Source organism: Echeneis naucrates, chromosome 12, assembly GCF_900963305.1.
Source record: "Echeneis naucrates chromosome 12, fEcheNa1.1, whole genome shotgun sequence".
Taxonomy (NCBI): Eukaryota; Metazoa; Chordata; class Actinopteri; order Carangiformes; family Echeneidae; genus Echeneis; species Echeneis naucrates.
This window is the reverse complement of record NC_042522.1, coordinates 9505570-9525797: the sequence shown is the minus strand read 5'-3', so window position 1 is coordinate 9525797 and position 20228 is coordinate 9505570. Positions and strand designations below refer to the sequence as shown.

General features: G+C 42.0%; 2 protein-coding genes across 3 annotated transcripts in view; one reads left to right on the top strand and one right to left on the bottom strand.

Annotated features, from left to right (window-relative positions):
* The window catches only part of stxbp1a (syntaxin binding protein 1a), a 36858-nt gene extending 28216 nt beyond the window's left edge, over nucleotides 1-8642 (bottom strand). Inside the window, exons 1-4 of one of the 2 annotated variants that reach the window (XM_029515471.1) lie at nucleotides 8518-8635; nucleotides 5178-5291; nucleotides 4172-4615; nucleotides 3508-3559 (exon numbers count right to left, since the gene is read on the bottom strand). The gene's annotated coding sequence lies outside the window, so the exon portion shown is untranslated. Of the gene's footprint in view, nucleotides 1-3507; nucleotides 3560-4171; nucleotides 4616-5177; nucleotides 5292-8517 lie in introns of both variants that reach the window. The other variant, XM_029515472.1, reaches the window with a different exon arrangement.
* The window catches only part of niban2a (niban apoptosis regulator 2a), a 27888-nt gene continuing 7876 nt past the window's right edge, over nucleotides 217-20228 (top strand). The window contains exons 1-7 of the mRNA XM_029515465.1: nucleotides 217-432; nucleotides 5850-5980; nucleotides 7996-8124; nucleotides 8959-9064; nucleotides 9220-9387; nucleotides 17183-17298; nucleotides 20074-20178. Of these exons, the coding sequence (XP_029371325.1) occupies nucleotides 378-432; nucleotides 5850-5980; nucleotides 7996-8124; nucleotides 8959-9064; nucleotides 9220-9387; nucleotides 17183-17298; nucleotides 20074-20178 (810 nt within the window). The 5' untranslated portion in view covers nucleotides 217-377. The remainder of the gene's footprint in view (nucleotides 433-5849; nucleotides 5981-7995; nucleotides 8125-8958; nucleotides 9065-9219; nucleotides 9388-17182; nucleotides 17299-20073; nucleotides 20179-20228) is intronic.

Sequence of the window (20228 nt, the reverse complement as noted above, 5' to 3'; positions counted from 1 at the left end):
GCACCTGGAGGGGGGGGGGGGGGGTGCTTTTCATTTCATCTTCAGGATTTTGGAAACTAAGACTTAATTTTTATTTTTATTTTTTATAAAAGGAAGAATTATGTATATATTAAATGGTGAATATGTCTGACTCTGGCCACACCCTTGGCAGGGCAGACTGAACACGTTGGACCAGTGATGACTCCCAGAGGGCGTGTCCTCCCGCCTCCGCCTCCTCCAGCAGTCCACGGAGCGGGAGCTCAGAGGGAGCCGTGCGCCTCTCAGCTGGACACTCAACCAGGACAGCAGAGCCCAGACTGAGCCCGACGAGACCCGGAGCTCCACCTGTGATCGCTGCAGGATCTGTGAGGCTCCCCTGGAACCAGGAACCAGGAACCATGGGGGACGTGGTTTCCTCTCACCTGGACGAGAACAGGCGGGGGATGATTACAGGTAGGAGGGCAAGCAGCACTGACCTTTCTCCGACGATCTGTGTCGCCTTAATGGAGCTTTTCCATCCTCACTTTTTAAAACTTGGTCTGATTTCTCTGCTCTTTCTGCCTTCAATCAGAGCACATGCTTACGTGTTGGAGTCAGCTCTGTGTGAGCTTGAAACAAGCTTCCTTTAGACTGAGCTGCTGTGCAGAAATCAAGTCTGATCAGAATATGTGGGGGGCCTCTCCCTCGCCTGTTCTCCTCTCACTTATAACAGTGCATTGTCTGCTCAGAGTATCTGCTCCGCTGCAGGCCTGTTTCTCAGAGATAATAAGTAGGTTTCCCAAAGGGAAGCATGTTTGTGTAAGTTTGGGACTGGCTGCTATTTAGGTCTCAGATTGCTCCAGCCTCCCACCGAGCACTGTGCAGGTCTGTGTGATTCCGTCGTTGGGGCCTGTGAGCAGAGGGAGGCAGAGGAGCGGTGCAGGGGCTCACTATGGATGTGCAGATGTTTCCTTGAATTGATTGGACTCTGATTGTTAGAGGACTCACTGGACCGATGGAGCTTAAGTTTTTTTTTTTTTTTTATGTTTCTGTTGGAATTTAGATCCTCCAGACACAAACTTCCATTTTAGGCAGGGATAGGATATTCCTACAACTCCAGGATTGTAATTGTGTGTCTGTGCTGGCCCTGCTTACTTCCGAGAAACCGCTTTCAGAAACCATAGATTGTGTTGTTGAGGTCAAGAAACAGAGTTTGTTTGCTGTGGTTACTTTTTGTGAATGAGAATGAGAAATACCTCCAAAAATAGTTAAGAATTGGAGGAAAAACAACATTGGAGGCTGGTTTGATATGTTGTGTTTGTTATTGTGTATCTGAGGAGACGGTTCCAACAAGTGTTGAAATGGTGCAATTTTGCTGAAAATGAATCACTGAAGTCACCAAAAAGGACACATGTCAAAGATTCCACCACCTCAAATGTGAAGACACTGCTTTTTCTCTGTTTTACATTATTAAAACTTCAAGATCATTGACTTTTTTTAAACTGCTGATCAAACAAAACAAGCAATTTGAAGATGTTAGTCTTAGATTTCTGGGATATTGTAATGGTCACATTTCCTTTTTAGTGACAATTTGTGGATCAAGCAGTCTACTTATTCTTTGGAAATAATAAATGACTAATGACAAGTCTTAATTGGACCCCCACATTGCAACATCAAGGTGATGTCATCCTCTTGTAAGATGTGAGATATTATTATAGTCCACAGGTGTGGTGGGCATACAAAAAACATGAGCTTCTAAGCATCTGTACAGATGGACCACGGTTGTTTTAGGTTTTCAGGGAGCGTACCTAAAATTGTCAGATTTTTCCTGCCTATCAGTGTGCTGAATAGAAGATCCAAATGAAGGGCAGAGGGAGATAAGCAGTAGACTTTAGGTGAAGCTGCAGAGGTGAAACAGGTACAAACACGCCACAGGATTAATAGCTGAAACTGCCGTCTGGTCTACACACCCTCCCTCTGTGTCGTCTCTCTCAAAATTGTCTGTTGTTTCTTTTGCATGAGAATATGAATCGCATGTCCTTTAAAGTACAGGATACAAATCTTCTTTGGTGGAGGGTGTGCACATTTTGTGTGCATGTGGCGGACACTCAGACTACTCAGCATTTCTGCATTGGGAGCTTTGTTTGGTGTGCGCAGCTCCCAGCTAGGTGATTTCTTCATCCTCACTGCCGAAGCACATTCTCAGAAAATGATCCCCTCCCTAATGAGCCCACACAACAGACACACAATATTTGCACGCATATACACATACACGAATGCAAATCATAACCATGTCCATCCATCTGTGCTTAGAGGAGGACAAGATTATCTGTTAGTTTGTTACTGACTGATGTTGCTGATTTCAGTCATGATGAAACTCCTGCAGAATGAGAAGGGAGTGAATAATGTGGACGACATGAGCTCAGCTCAGCACCTTAGTCATGCTTTTTAATGAGTGATAGTAGTAAGTAACATATCTGAAGACAGGTTATTTGGCTAAATGCTAGGTGGTGCTTTAACAAACTTATGTTGGTTTTCCTGTCAGATGTGCTGCAGTTTGTGCAGCTTGAACTACACGGCAGCGGCTGGTGGACTCACATATTGACGTAAAGGAGACAATTATAACCCTAAAAAACAGCTGAGGATCATCCCTCTGCTAACCTGCTTCTTTTCTCAAGTCAGTTGGTGAGGATTTACGTTTTAATAAAAAAAAAAAGAGGGAATGCTGAAAGCGTTTTCTGTGTCCATTGTCAAAGAAAACTAAGTCATTAAGTGCACAGCAAATTTGAAATCACTAATTTAACTCAGCCAGAGTTAAAATGAACACTGACCCAGTGTTTATGTGGGAAACGCTGGTTACGAGTTGAATTAACACTTTCAATAGTCTTGAGATTATCAAACTCTGGTGTAAAATGTGAACACCCAAATGGATTCATTTGAATTAATTAGTACAACAGCAGTGTTACTTCAAACTCTCTAATAGTGCAAAATATTCACACCAATATGCACAATTTTAGATGTATTGACACTACAATAGTGTTCCTTCCAACTCTAATAGTGTAAAATTGTGACACCAATGTAGATACATTTTGATTAATTGCCACTGCGGCAGTGTTACTTCACAAACCAAGTGTAAAATATTAACACTAGTTTATTTTTAATGAACACTTTTGATGTTACGATGTTATGACCAGTAACACTGATGTAAAATGTATATTTTATTATTTACTGTGCTGCTGATTCAGCATATATGGACCACTGGTATTAAGTATTAAGTGTATATATATATACAGTTACTGTTATTTTCCTTACTTCCCAACACTGCCTGTTACAACTCTGGAAACCAATGTAACAAAATTTCATTCCCCAATTGCACTGCTGTGTAATTTGAGAAATGACAATAAAAGGAAGTCTAAGTCTATGGAGAGTTACATCATACTCTTACTTTTGGCTACTAAACCCACCTCTAACTGATCTTGAGGGATATTAATCTAACTTATGCCATTATATGGCCATTATAGAAAGTTTTAACCGTACATTTTCACTTACCTGAAGGCTGAGAACATGGATGGGCTCATGTTGGTCCTGTTGTTGGCTAGTGCTACAAATCAAAAAACACAGCGTTAATTTCATAAGCAAAAGAGTAACGTGTGTGTCAGTGGTATTTCTAATGAAAGCGTGCCTCGCCAAGTGCCCAGATGTGAAAACCACACCTGCAGGTGTTGGATACCGTAAACTCTGTCAAGTTCCCTCCACATGGATATGTTTTCTCACTAACACTAGGATTTCGATTGATTGATTAATTCTGCTGTGTGCCGTGGTAGTAGAATTTAAATATGCAAAATCTCATGAGCAGTAGATGTTCGTGTTTATGTGCCCATAAATCAAGGATATTGAGATGAAGATATACAGTACCAGTCAAACCTTTCCTTGGAGGTGTGTCCTAACAGCTGATTGGTACAATAAACTATCCCACATATGATCTAGTGGCGCCTGTGACCTGCAGAGTTTCAGCGGTTTAACTATATTGCAAGCTAAATTGTGAAGACACAACAAGCTACTACCAAACATTATGACATCAGGTTTCATGTATGTAGACTACAATGCTCACATCAACTGAATTGCACAAAATAATATGCGAGTAAAAACGGTCAAAAGTCCTCTTAAGTGTCATCTCTCTGTGTATCACAAAAGCATATGTGCCACATCATACCGTATTCGTGTTGGCTGGTAAGTGAAGACGTTATATTGGGATCCAAGTATTTGTTTGGGTCTAGGAACGGTTGGCCAGTCACGGTCGTCATGACATTTGCTAAAGACATTCACGGTTCCCAGAGGATGAATCCTGTTGACATACTGATGTTGACTGGGAGTCTGGCAGGGCATCCGATTACTCTGACATCAGTACAGCACAGGCACATAGAAAATACGTGCTGCCGTGGATACAGCAGCACTTCAGCGTGCCTGCGCAGGTTGAAACAGAGGACTGGGTGTGTGTTTTATGATGTGGTCTTTGTTCCCAAAATCCAAGTTCCAAGTGCATATAAGGCTGTCCGTGCACTGCTTCCCAGGCTGCTGACTTTGGCACGGCAGGACGATCAGTGGAAAGTACCAACTCTCCACATTTGGATTGGAGGCCCCATTAACCAGCACTTATCTGGTGGAAGTTTACATAAGACAGAGGAGGAAATTTTTGCAAGATATGCACAATTTAAAGCAAAACTTGACAAAGTCATTTGAAGCCAGAAATACAACTAAGAGCTCAAGATACATTTAATATAATATTTTTTCCCACATTGCAGGGCTCTATCAGCCCGCTCCCTCCGTGATAGACTGCTTTAGTGCTGATACAAAAACCTTAACAAGTTTTTTTTTTTTTTTTTTTTTTTTAAACAATTCCTTTATCATTTTGTGAAAAGAGCCTGCACCGACAGTATTACTGTTATATACCCAGGTCTCCCAACATTTTCAGCCACACTTTCCACCATCCAATTCTCTTCCTGTAAACCTCTAACCTGTCCACTCATCTCCTCTTGGTGTGACATGAGGTTTTTAATAGATTGGCGTGTCCCTGTCCCTCCGTCTCCTCCTCATTCCTTCCCTGTCTGTCCTGTCCTGTCAGCTCTTTCCTTCCTGCTCTCCCACTGTAGGCCCGGCTCCCTCCTTCCTGTGTTGTCCATTCCACAAACAGATCATAGTCAACATTGTCTGCCGCTGACCGAGTCAAACGCGCTGATCGGCTCTCAAATAGACTCCCCCCATCCAGCGCCGGAATGTGGGAAATGCTCAAATCCTCTCCTGCATTTTCTTTATTAGCATGCTTGTTGCAGAGACTGTAGGAGAAGAAACGCTGAGTCAGGCAGTGAAAGGATTTGAGAAAAAACAATGTTTCAATTAAACCGCTCCGCACTGGGAGACTCTGTTCTGAGTCCGACAACTTACAACAATGTGGAAAATGCCAGACACATTTGGCAACACATCTTGAATATTTCCATTTTTTTCAATGGTGTCATTCTAAAAGCCTGTGCTTGTTTGTTTTAAATGCTTCACAAGATTAAAATATTCACTAAAGAGCTGTCTCATCAGTATTTACTAATAGTATTTTGTCAAGAAATTACTAAATGGCTAATATCAATTAAATTTACTAATGACAGACTTGGACATCATGATGAGGGATTAATGCTGATATTTTAATCGTTGTCTAAAATGCTCATTTGAAATGTTATTATATGGCTCTTTTCATCAAGAACTGATATTGACATCTTAGTTTCACTGTGTAACATAACATTTTAGATAAAGTGGTATAGAAACATAAGACTATTTATGTCAGTTTTATTGTAATTAGTTTTTCTAGTTCCTGACCTTCTGTCTATGTGCCCTCTCCCCTACAGCTCGGACCACCAATGTAGTAAAGGAGTTCAATGACGTGTACGAGCAGCAGTATGCAGTCGCCCTCTTCAACTCTGTCCGCTTTGAGATAGAAGGAGGGGGAGGGACGCAGTCACAGCTGCTTCACAGAAAGGTGAGGCCCCTGTCTCTGGACGTCAAGCACTTTGATGTCACTGTAAAGGTCTTTTATGTTTGTCTAATGAAAAAGGATAGAAGAATAATTGTATTTAATTTTTTAGGTGTGGCTACTATTAATAGATATCTGTTCCAATTGTATTGTACTCACGAAAGAATGACGCTGACTGTGTCTGAGGACATGCTGCCTTCACCACAGCACAGCACAGCCAACAGTAAATGTTAGCAGAACCGGGACGTTGGCCCATAAACTACGGTAGATGCAGAAAGTTTAGTTTGATCCAAACTCTCACTATGTCCTCAAAACCCAACATTTGGTTATCACGTCATTATCAATGTTAGAAAGATCCAAGTTCCTGTCGTTTTTGTTTTTGTTTTTAGTTTTTTTTTTTACCCCATTGTCATTTTTAAATGTAGAAAATTCTAAATTAAATTTAGAAATGTAAAAACAGGGCTTTAATGGTCAACGTGAGGATTCAAATGTAACCAGAATTTCTCCATGTTATTATTATTATTATTTTTGCGTGGATTTCTGCCACTTTGACAGAATGTTTTTATGTAAGCTGAACAGCTTCAGACTGCTCTGCATAGCTAAATCTGAGTAACATAACTTTGTATCAGTATGGGCTTTGTTTAGTCACAGGAGCCTGGTGTTACACACTGCATGAATAAACTCAGGTTTTTGTATTCCTCTGGTCTTTTTGGACCAAGGGGTCTCACTTTTGTTTCGTTTTTGTTTGTTGGTGTTTTGTTTTCAGCCATGGGAGGGAAAGTGGAGCAGATTTCACACATGAACAGAGATGCTATTTAGAGTCTTCGCTATACTTTCAGAACAGCTGCTTGTGTGCACATGTGACAGAAACACTAAATGATGCACATGCGAACTAACACTGTTCAAACACAACATATAGACGCACAGTTACACATTAAAGGCTGTTTTTTAACTGTTGTTGCTTTGGTGATTTAGTATCCGTACTCTGATGCTGGGATGGCATTGAACATACTAATATGGGTTGATCATGTTAGTGACCAGCCACCTATATTCATTGCCAAATTTTAATACTCAATAGAAAAAAAAGGTGGTATTGAAGAACTTATTTTTAAGAACCAGTTAGGAAGTCAAGATATTGATATTAGAACAGATATTTAAAAATTTTTTGATGATATGCAGGCACACTTACATAATATAAGAATAAAATAAATAAATAAAAAAAGAAATGTATACAATGTAGTTTGGCGTGTTTCTTCAAAAGGGACATTCTCACTATTGGTAGTGATTTCAGTGAATAGTTAGCAGTGAGAAACATTCTGTCCCCACTTAGAGATGACTTATCTAATAATTTCATCCAACCTCAGTCCAAGTGAATGTTTTACCTAATGTGAAAAAAACAAGACATACAAATAAAGGCGTAAAAATCAGTCTTAATTTGTTTAAGATGCAGTTTTGACAACGTGGTGTAACCTCTTGGTGTTTTTTTGTTGTTGTTTTTTTTGCTACTGCAGAAAGCTGAATCAATGTAAAATAAATCAATTATTTTTCAGTGTTTTAAGTGAAAATCTATTTTAAACAATTAGGTCGACCTTAGATTATACTGTGACCTGGGATACACTTTTTTTCTGCTCCAAGTTGAAATAATCGCGAGTGAAAAGTGATAGTAAAAACTTGGCAGCAAAATAAAGAAATTCTAGTCACTCTGCTGTCAGACTTTTTTCAGCTCTGCCTCTCCACTTTGGCTGCCTCGATCTTTCCTTCCTCTCTGAACTGAGTCTGGGTACAGGATTATTTGATTTTTGGCAGGAAACCTGGAAGCAAAGTGGATGGTGTGTATCTGTGTGTAACACTTGTGTGTTTCTGTGTAAAAATGTCTGGTGTGTTTGGTGTTTTTGGCTTGTGGTCACTTGCACAGTTCACACAAAATTAATGTAATTTAATGAAATCCACAATGTCTATATTCATAAAATATGCAAACTGTGTTTCACGTGGTGAAATGCATTGTGCTTGTTGTTTTTCAGGACCCTCTTGCCGGCCGGTCCATCTTCTCTGGGAGTCTGTTTCAGTATCTAGAGGAGAATCGCAAGTGGAGGAATCGCTTTGTAGCTGTGCCAAACAACTACAGCATTAATCTCTATGAGAGCAAAACAGTGAGCCTTCTCTTACTAGACTAATTTGTTATTTGGCCTGATGATTTTGGATCTTGCATCAAAGGTCCCACATGGTAGAAAGTCACAAGTCTATGTCTTCTGATTATAAAGCAGGTCTAGGTACTGTATTCATACTGTCAAAGTCTAAAAGTTTGCAAACTACCATATGGTGAAATTACCTACAGCCTGGAGTCAGAAATGGAGCCTTATACTGAAACTTTGTGATGTCACCACTGTCGGCCATTCCCCTAGCATGGCCCACACAGACCCACCGTCCAAACTCACACAATTTGATTTCAGTGGGTGTTTACCTGAAAGCTGTATGTTTATGAGATAAAAGAAAGAAAATCAGAAGCCGCAAACCTCTCTTCTGATTACCCCTCCCACACATACCTTGGGTACCTTGTGGGTCAAAGCGGGAGTAGAGTAGGGAGAGACTGAGGTGCAGGCAGGAAAATATGATGCTGCATGATGTTCATAGAAATGATGCCGTATGGCAGCAGCAGGTGTTGCAGGAACATGGGGTAGCGATGATTCGCCACCTGTAGGATGAGGACAGGGAGAGAGAGGAGAGGAACTGGGAGAGACAGAGACTTCAGGAAACATGGTTAGTAAATAGTTACACATGCTTAGAACTGGGAGAAGCAGAGACTTCGCATATGTCAGCGCATGAGTTTTAAACACACCCAGTGTCAATGCAGGAACACAATATTCGCTGACTAATGTCACCTCTTCTGTTATTTTGTCCTCGTTCTGTGTGATGCTACTGTTTTTGGAAAACCAATAGAATGTGAATTAGAGAAACAGCTATTGCATTTCCCATCTATCTAACAGGCACATGAACGGGGACTGCACCCAAAAGTAACCATCAGCTGTGCTGGCTACAAGGCGCTGACATCACTGGAGGAGTACACCGAGCTGATTAACACCAGCCTCCCAGGTAAGGAAATATCCTATAGAGCTACAGATAGAAGTGTCAACCTGCTCTGTTTCACTTGTTCAGCGGTTTGCTCTAATGTAAATATTGTTGATGATTGATTTTAGGGCTGACAAACAAATCTTTATTGCTCCTTTCTGCCATGTGACTCGCTGCAGGCATCAAGGCCAAAATGAGCAGCAATCCGTTCATCAAGTGCGCCACCCAGTTCCCTCTCATCCTGTGGCATCCGTATGCCCGTCACCATTACTTCTGTGTGATGACAGAGAAGGAGCAGAAGAAGTGGCATGCAGTGCTGCAGGACTGTGTCAGACACTGTAACAATGGTAACGACACACACAACGCACACAGTGACTCACACACACCCAACGACACCTCCTATTTCCAGGACCAAACTATGAAAAATGACAACATCCCGACTGTTGGTGATTCGCTCCGCAGTTCAGGGTGTGCGCATGTGCGCATGTGTGTGTGTGAAGCCTTTACATGCCATCTGACTGAGCTATTTGGTCAGTGAATATGATACATATTTGCTTTTGTAAATCTTTAGTTTTTATTACAGTGTGGTATGTTGTTGGCGAAACCAAACAGAAACTCTACAATGACAAACAGAAAAATTCATGACCAAAAAACCTCTGACAGAAAAATATATTCATTCCCTAGAAAGTAATCATTTAGACAACAACAGACAAATTACTCAATATTCAGTACGTATTTTAGTGTGAAATACCTGACTGAGAGAAAGTGTTGTTTTGCATCATGACCCTGTCAGCCGAGTGCAGCATCTTCTGCACACGGCTGATGAAGATGCTCGCAGCCTCCATGACGTCATCCATACATTTATTGAAATGTGCCTGACTCCACCTGACCTCCAGAGCTGGAACTTCTTTGGCATCTGTCACTCAAAGCAGCCACACCCTACATAGAGAACTTCAAGAATGAGTGAAAAAAAATGTTTATCACGTGGTTCCTTTGAGGAACTGCACTTTTTAGCACTTCCTTACAAACCAACACCAATTAATCTTAACTTACTTAAAGTTATCCTTCTCAAGAGCCATGACAAACCATCCAAAAGAAAAATCCACAAGTCAAGCTTTACAGTTCATTCAAACACTTGAACGAGGTGTAATGATAAAACCTTTGTCAGTGTGTATTTGGAGGATCCTGCTGGCTGAATGTTTATTTAATCAGGGTGGTGAACTGCTCTCTTGTGCTGTTGAGGTTTCTTTTTGTGATAAAATGACTCATGCGTTGTTGTCTTGAGACGGTGAGAGGAGTTGAAGTTGTGCAAACATGTCGTCTTCAGTTTTTGTGTCATGTTGTCAAACTGTATCTCTCAGCCTGTCAAGGCATCTGTGAGAACGCCTTTGGGTTTGGTTAACTAGAAGAAGGTCACAATAGCACGTCTACTTCCTGACTGGTGGCCACATGGTGTTGACTGCAAATCATAGACCAAGCCTTAATTGGCAGCCATATTTACATTTTTCTCTATGACACCAAGAGATAAATTTCTTATTGAAATTTGAAGCGTGCACATTTTTGTGGTTAGGTGTGTACGCACGCAAACGTGTGTTTGTGTGATCTCACAATCATTGCTTGCATGATTTATGAAGACTTGAGGGAGAGAATCTTTATAAATGAGGAACCTGGAGATGCTGAGAATGACGCGCAATAGGGCAGCGATTCGGTGATCAACCAGAACGATACACTAGAAGGGCAACTGCAGTGAGCAAGATCAGGCTTGTTTGAACGCTGCAGACTGTAAAGGCAGCCAGATGAGCTATGGACTGCAGATGAAGCGTAGGTTATTGACGTACACGTACACGTGTGACAATATAAAATTTAATTTCATTTGATTACAAATATTTTGTTGTTGTCAAGTCTTCCTGTTACATTAATCTTTGAATAAAAGATTCACACAGTAAAATGTTATGTTTAATTATTTAGCATATGGAAGATGTGATCAGACAAGACATTGCCTTAGTTGACCCTAATTTTCATATACACACATACGTAAGCACATGGTTTTACATGAGTGTGGGTGTGTATACATAATTATAACGCTGTTTGTGTTGCTTAAGCTTTTAGGCTTTAGCAGATTAAAGCTATTGTACAGTATGGCTGAATTATCTGTGCCTTAAGTGACTGGAAGTGTGGATCATCGCTCACAAGGGGTTATTGTAATATTCAAGTCAGCTGCATCGACTAACTTAGCTGCCTCAGACAGATGAAAGCATCCGCGAGCTATAGTGATACCTTCCTACTGGAGGTTGAAGCCCAAACAATCCTGGATCATGAACAATACGATGAAAGTATTGAATGAGACAAAACAATTTGTCCCAGTCGCAGCAAATCCCCACCATGACAAAGTTGCCTAACCTGATTCAACAGTTTTTTGTTTTGTCCCTCCCCCACCAATTTGGGCTCCATTTTGAGCACAATGAACAGGGATCTTTGGGTCAGAAGCTAAACTCACAGTAAAACAACATCAGCTCCAGAGTATCCAGTCTAGCTCTTTACTTCCTAAAGTTACCTGTTCGGGCATGCTCAGTAAAAGCCTGTGACTCCCTGCCGCACATTCCAGCTGTGAGGCTGGGCTCCAGGCACATGTTGTAAGAAGCAGGGCCCGTGTTGCTGTTTTATTACTGTCGCTGAAGCTGGTGTGAGTGTGGAATGGCGTACATGTTTTCAGCCTGCGTGGAAAGTGGAAAGTGTAGTTAGTTGGTGTTTTGAGTAAAACCAGAACCGGTAAAAGACTTTTCCTGTGGGTGATAAACAGCGGACCCCTGCCTTCTCTGCAGGAAGGTGACGAATTCTGGGGGAAAAAAAACCTGAATGAATGAATATCCATACAGCATCAAACCACTAAATGGTTTGACGAGTATGAACGCAGCATTAATCACATGATGTGACTTTCAGTCATCAGAGCTTAACCCAGTTCAGCACCTACTGGAGACACATAATGTAGGTTGCTCCTCCAATTTCTCACCAGTCTGCAGATGTGCTCGACCCGCCACCTTTGAGTGTGTCACAATAAACACATTTTTCATGGCATATGAAACTGCTGCTACAAACTGTGTCAGGATAACAATAATCTATGTATTGGATCATGTCAGTCATGGTTCAGTGCCAATAAAAGCTTGCCTGCTAGCCTGCTGGAAGCGTCATGCAAAGCAGGTCGTCATCCTGACACAGACGCCGTTCATATGGCTTCGATAAGTAAAGACCACAAGTTAAATGTTCACACTGACTCTGAAGGTTGATTTGAATCCAAAGAAGCTCCTGCTGTCTCCGGTAAAATAATCAGCTGCTGCTTTGCATCTCTTTAACATGCCGTTTATCAGAGCAGTTAACAGGTGACCTCACGGCAGTGTGGTGCAAAGCTGCAAAAAGGCCCAAGTGGTTATACAAGGCACATACACTGTATATACCTGTAAGTCATCTTGTGTGTATATATATATTATATACTCAAGTACAAAAAAAAATTATAAATTTTTTTTATCTTTGGTAAACTTAAGTCATCAGAAATCTGGATCTCAAATGATCAGAGAATGAAGTGGAGTGTCAATGTTTGACACTGACTTCGTATCTGTTCCATTCAGTGCGTTTAATGTTCCCCAGGTGTGTTTGTCTTGAACAGGAGGAGATGTTTACATAATGGTGAAGACAACTCCCATCATCTGACACTATTTCACATCATCCAAACGGCGGCAGAAGGGTTATTCAAACACTGTGTTTAAATTGTCTGTTGAATTTTGAAGTTGCTCTCGTGTATTTAACTATAATTAAACCTGGACGGTCTGATAAATCTAATGGGACCTCAGAAGTGAAAGTGTAGGTGATAACCTCAGCTTTCACATTTCTCTTTAAAATATGTGGAGCTGCTCTGAAAGCTTGAATACGACAGTACATGACTGTATGTTTTTTATGATTCACCTGGGGAGAATGATGACGCTGTGGGCTCAAGCTGAGATGAACTCCACAGGTAAACAACGGGTGACAAGGATGTTGTAATCAAGCCAAAACAACAAGAGAACATCATCCCTCCAATTTTTCTTTAGTCTTTTTGTGGTGAATCGATAAAACATTGGGATTAGTTGGCAGTTTTGCCACTGTGGCCAGCAGGCAGCGGTTCAGCAGCCAGTGTGAGGCAGGCTGCAGGCCAACACATTAGGAAAGGAGTTGCTTCAAGCTGCCTATGGGCCACCAGAGAACCATCAATCACAGCCATATCTCCACCCCCACTGCATTTAAGAGCAGCCAGCAGCCCTTTGCTCTGATCCACAGACCTCAGACTAATACCCTTCAGCGAAAAGCAGACCTGCAGGAACGTTTCACCCTGTGTTTCCAGCTTATCACTTGCAGAGCAGTGTGTATTTGACATTCATGTACTCAATGACATCTTTACCAGACAATATAGCGTTTGTTAATATACAAAATAACCCACTGACATTATCTTCGCTGCTCCTACTGTGGGCTGGGATCTGCTAACACCACCTCATTCAGTTAGATCTGTAGCTGATGGTGTGTTTCAGTGAGTGTTTATTGTACTGTGGGTTCTGCTGGCTCCATAGGACTGCACCATATGGAGAAATCCCACTCGTGCATGTCAGTGAGATCAGCAGCGCGCATGTGTGTGTTTGAAACCTGCTTCAATATGAAGGCACGTGGCTTCAAGCTGACGTTTCATCAGAGTGGATCTGAAATGAGATGAAATGTTTGATAGGTTTTAAAATGTCAAATACATACAAAACACACACACACATACACATACACACACACACACACACACACACACACACACACACACACACACTGTTGTAGACGTGAAAGTCTGAGAACTTGTTCCTGGCTGCTGCTGCAATCCCACCAACCAAAGCGTGGTGAGCAAGGCAGGGCGGGAAATGCCTCAAATAAAAGGACCGTGGTAAATGCTGCCACATGTGCTATTTTTACAAAGTCCGTGCAAACACACACACACAGAGCAAAGAAACTAATCTGCCCCTGGATCTAGCTTGGTTCAGACACATAGGGAATGAGTAACAGTTTGAAGGACGGGCAGATCAATTGAGCAACAAGTAAGAGAATTCACCTTTGGGCATTTCATTTTGGGCATCTGGCCTTAGTGATGGTATTAAACGTTCTCAAACTGCCGCTTCTTCCATTCACCGTTTAAGTCCTGTTAGGGTTTCAGGAAGAGGGAATCGAGTCACTACCCATTTCCTCTCAAAGTGAATGGTAAAGTGGGGTGTATATTTTACAGCAGCCAATAAGACAGAGATTTTCACTGTGGAGCGTGAAAGCCAAACACCAATCACGCAGGCCGTGGAAGTCTGGTGGTTCTTAGTTTCATAACTTCCTCTCATCTCTTAAACAGGAACTACATTAGCTGAGCAGTCTGTCATCCCTGTTTAACTGTTTGATCAGAATGCACCAAGGTCCTGTTAATGTTTCAGCTAACTAGCTAACACGAATAAAATGGAATAACATTGAATTTCTGAGAAATGTAAGTGTTAGGGGAGATAAACAAACTATGGTTAGGATTTCAGTGATCTGATTGCACTGAGGTGCTTTTTGAAAGTTAGATATTCAGGCTTCACATTGATGCCTTAGGGGCAGGTTTAGCTAAGAGAGACGAAGCTGTGTTGGTTGATGGCTTGCTTTTTCTGCTGAGGCTTCGCACGGTGTCTTCGCCAACATTTGGATAGGCTGTGCTCGAGCTGTGCAGCTGTTCTGCATGATGCACAGCAGCCAGGAGAGGAAAGCCTGCTGCATACGGAGGCAGGCATGTTATTCAAGCTGCTGATCCAACTGTTATGGGCTGCGTGCCCCAAGTGTCCTCTGCAGGATGAGTCAATTAGCATCTTCACACGCTTGTCCAACTAATTTCATTTCATTTTTTGGCAACATCCTAGTTGTGTTTTTCGTTAGCATTTATGCAAGTGACATGTAACTTAACAAATAACTTCTCTTCGTGGAAAACTACTTGGTAAAGCATATCGATTTTGTTGTGATGTCGGTGTTGAGCTGTCAGACCGCTGCTGCCCAGCCGCCAAATGACGTCCACTCGCATACCAACAAGGCAGTTATGTTCTCACTGTGTGTCTGACTTCAGTATCCAGTGAATTCGCACGAAAAGCTGTGCCAAAACAAGCTAACACAGCAACCCTCAGCCTGTCAGCGCAAAGATTTTGAGCTGGGAGAGAGAGAGAGGGATGGCTTCCTGTCTGGCTCTGTCTCCCCCGCTCTCTCCTCACTCCTTGGCCACTTCCTGTCTTTGTCAGCCTCCTCTGAGTCACAGACAAAACAAAACAACTAGACAGACATTCGGTCAATCAAGACGCACACATTCACAATTTGGCGCTTGTGCACGACTGACCTTGCGTACAAAGAATAGATAATCACTCAGGCATGCTGGGTACACCATCCAGTCATGCATTGAACTATCCAGGAAACACTTTTCTGCCATTTGATTTGTTTTGCACATCAAGAACAATCAGTATAAAAACCACCACATGGATGCTGCAGCATCAGGGTCAGAGTGGCCGGTCTTATATACCGCAGACACACTCACTGAGAAAAACACATTTAACCGTGGCATGGAGTACCACGTCATGTTCTGTCAGACAACAACAGAAACAGAGGTTGCAGTTGACAGCTGAATCCTGGAAAAAAAAAAAATCTAGATTTCTGCTGAGGCAGCAAATATTAGGGTCAAAATTTGGCACCACAGTATGAATCCATGGCCCCATCTTGTTTCTGGACAAACTCTGGGCCCCATTGATGATATTTAATTATTGTCTGACCACCACAACCTCTTTGAACATTGTTTCCATGACCATCTCTACACAACTTACCATCTTCAGGTCACGAAGCAAAAGTGGTCCTGTGAACATAGACTTCAGCGTCACCACATCTGGACAGAACAGCAGAGAGTGGCAGCCTGAGCGTGCAGCTGATGAACCTTCAGAAATAAAGTGATGCTTCTTGTCAGCATGGAGAGGATGGAAGGAAAGTTTTCAGCATGTGGCAGAATCTGTGCCACAGCGAACTATTTGGAGAACAAAGGGAGACTCTACCCACAATTAGTACGGTGTTTATAATAAAGTGCTTGGCAAGTGCCCTTTGCCCATTTATGTGTGTATAATGGGGCCTTGGGCTTGACAATGCCTGGGCTCATTTCAGCTGCTTTTCAGCAAGAGAGTCACATTTTCTTCTCTGCCAGTATTTGCGGTTACATCTGTCATCATAATCATTTGAAGTAGGTGTTACTGTTTTTAAGGGCATGGGTTGTTTTGGGGCTGGTTATTAGATTATTATTAGATTATTGCTGCAGCTGAAATGGTGCTGTATTGTTTTCCACAGTAAGTAATGGTAAACAACATTTCAATAAGGGCAGGGTTGGAAGGACACGCTCTTTGTCGTTGCCACAGGAGGAAACACGGCTGAAACGTGAGTCAGAACTGTTCTGGAGGACAAACTGCTAATTATAGGGCAGTTTTATTCCATACACCTGTTTATTCTCTTGTGAGGGACGCATGACTTTCAGCACTGTGTCCCTCGTGCTGTGGCCTTGAGAGAGGCAGCTCTTCTCCTCATGATGTATTTCATTATCTAAACAAAACCCAATGTTAAGGACCAACTTCCTAAAAATGCTCGAATGCTGCGTGTTGAGCTGCCTCTATTGTCCTGTCAGCTGGGAGGGGTTGTGACCATAGCAACGGCATGAAATCTGTCCTCTAACAAGCCAACATCTTCCTGTTTTGACTGATGACACAGAAGTGTGTGATGGGAGCCGAGCATGTATGAGTTGTCCTAGACTCAAACAGCTGTGGCTGATCAAAGTTGCACTGTAGACCGTCCCACAGAGGCGACTCACATGTCATGGAACCCGTTGTTATTGTGGGCTTCTGCAGAAGCCAATGAAATGTCCAAACAGCCACACAGCTCCTACAAAGAAAACAGCAATTTAGTTGTTACAGAGCATTCATCTGACACAAAGAGAAAGAAAGAATCTACAACCAGTTCAGCCAATCATGTTTCCTTTTTGGGGGAAAAATAAGGGGGGTTGTTTTCAACATGTTACCAACTGTCTGCTTTACTCTCTCCTGCCTCCAACAGGCCTGCCAGAAGACAACACTGTTCAGACACCAGCCTTCACTGACGCAGTGAGACATTACAGACAAGTGAAAGGACACCATGGGACCTGGGACATGATGTGCGGAGGCCCCCCACAGGTCAGGATCTCAGCTCTATCTCATATGCTGCAAAAATGGTCCACAAAGCTTGGTGTGTCATAAAAAGCTAGCTGGACTGTAAACTGTTTCCCACTGTTGGCAACGCTGACTGTTTAATGGCAATTTTGAGATGAGAGCCTTGGAAATGTCTGGTATTGTGAGTTGATGAGTAAACTATTGCACCAATAATTTACTCATCAGCTCATGTTGGAGGTCAGCCCTGAACGAACCACGTTTTCAGCTTCTAAGCTGAGAAGAACCAACATTGATACAGCTCATCTTTCCTTCGTGGGAGGTAGACTGCGAATAATATGACTCAAATTTCATGTTTGCCAGCAATGACAGTTAAAACTGATTTTCAGGAACAATTCTCAGAGTCAGTTACTATGAGAGCCCGTCCAGATTTCAGGTTAGGGCCATAGTTCAGGTGCCACTATGATGGATGAAAAGCACTGTCTGAAAAAAGGGTTTACACGGGCAGGGCTGCTTTTCTCAGTGAGTGTCACTCAAGAAAACAGTCCATATCATGAACACACACTTCAGAACGCAATCGTACCTACACAAGACCTTCAAAGAAACAGTAACGACAACCCACCCCTCGCACACACACCTCTACATTCACACGCTGTTGACTAAAGTGAATGAGTTCTTTCAGTCCCCTGCACAGTCTTTCTCTGTTTGTGGCAGTCACCTTTTCTACATTAAACCTACTTCCTGGTTGTACCTCAGTTTCTTTCCTGTCTCCTGAAGAGATTTTACTCGGCTACATGGACATGCCAAAGGGGCAAAAATACTGTCATAGTAACAGATGTTCACTTTAGGATGTGATCACATAGATGGAGGTACAGGCTCAGCTGTACCAACCACACCACAGCACAGTTGATTGCCAGAGGAAAACCAAGGTTACCACAAGAAAATAATTAACTCCAGCTACAGATTAGCTTCAAGTTCAGGTCAGGTGCTACAACCAACAAATGACCAGCACAAATGAGGCAAATGAGACAACAGCTACCTTTGCCACAGCAGAGGTATCTTAATGTGTAAAATGCAGGCTATAAGTGAGCACATTAACAATGCAGCGGGACATTGGCAGCTTAAAAAGAGCAGGCTTATACAAAGGCTGTGTTAAATACTGTACTAAAAGGATGTTGTGTGTGGATGTAAGTTAGCAGAGTATCTTAGGTAGAGCTGTCGGCCTACAGCTGGAGCTCCTTTCTATGGAGCAGATATAAATTTCATCTTTCTTTTTAGATAGTACTGTACCTTTAAAAAAAGCCCAATCATACCTAGAAACTAACGTGCATAAAATATAGCATAATGATATACCCAGTCCAGACATTACAGGGTGTGACTGCTGCTAACTCTTGTAATTCAGAAACTCTGTTTGAGACGGTGGCGTTCTTGGTGCATTTCCTGACCAACACCCTACAAACGTTATAGAAATTAGTTAGTCAGTCAACTCTAGGATAAGGCCTGGGACCAGACATCTTCTATTTTACAGTTTCTAAGGCCATTGTGCTCCTGGGAACCTCCCTCTCCAGTCATTTCAGTTTGCTGGAGGTGGACTCTTTTCAAGGTCTACTCCCACCTCAAAGATAATTAAAACAAACAATACGCACTTGAATTCAGTTTGGAAAGCAACCTCAGAGAGTCTTAATACTTTTGTAAAGATTTAGATTTTGGATTTAGAAGAGAGAGCTCCAAAAAAAATTGGCAAAACTTTTTTTTATCCATTGAATATTACATTTACAAAACAATTTGATTTACATTCATCAAGGTCATAGTTATCCAAAGAGTTGAGTTGAGAGTGACTGGATTTGGTTAGCTAGGGAAAGCTTGTCCGGCTAGCTTTCTTACTCAGAAGGCTTAAACTGAAGAACATCTTCAAAGATATTGCACCAAGTGCTGTCGCTCTCCGATCAATTCTCTTTGGATAGTGTGATACACAAAAATTTATCAAAATATTATGTTTAGACCCTTTAAAAATCATTAAAGTGCTTGAGAATTGATCACAGCTTTACAATTTTAACCACGTCTGTCTCAGTCTGCAGACAGATGTTAAAACGCTGCCCGAGACATCACCAGTGACAGCCAACAGTAATACAAAGAAAACAATTTCACTTCCAGACAAACTAGCTTTTACACAAACAAGCTGCAATGCACCTTTTGTTTGCTAGGTTTTTCTGTTCCTATGTGGAAAACTGACTGTGCTTTTGTGATAGTCATTGATTTCCCAGCAACATGTTTCACCAAATATTTAGTTTAGCTTAGTTAAAACCTCATGGACCAGCAGTGCTTTGAGTGTGTGTTGTGCGTGTTGTGTGTGTGTGTGTGTGTGTATGTGTATGTGTGTTTGCAAGCTGTGAGGGCCGTGCCACTAAGACCAGCCTTCCTGCCTCTCTTTTTCCAGCTGTGTATCATCTCAATCACCCCTCTGTATCCATGTAACCACACAGGAGGGACTGTACTTTTTTTTAAATGTTGTATTTGTTTTTTCTTTGGGTGGAGGAGATTAGTTGTTTTTTGACTACACCTCTTGTGTCGAAATTCCCAGTTGGTATGTTGCCACAGTAACCATAACATCCTATAACTACTGTAGTCAAAAGGTGGGACTGACGTCACATTGTGACCTGTAGGAAGGCGAGGTAGAAGCCTTACTCTGTTTTTTTGTGAACAAGACCTTTTTTTTTTTTTTTCCTTCGCACAAACACACATTATACAAAATACGCACTGAAGTGTGTCAATACATTAGTATTTTATATTGTGTATGTGCAGATTCTAGCTAATCTGGTGATGGAGACCCTCCACCCTGAGCTAAGAGACGTGATCGGCCCTCGTCTGAAGGGGAAAATGCAGCAGAGACAGAGGAACTGGATGCTGGTGAGTTCCTATAATACTGTAACAGGTCACTGCTGTGCCACCACAGGAGA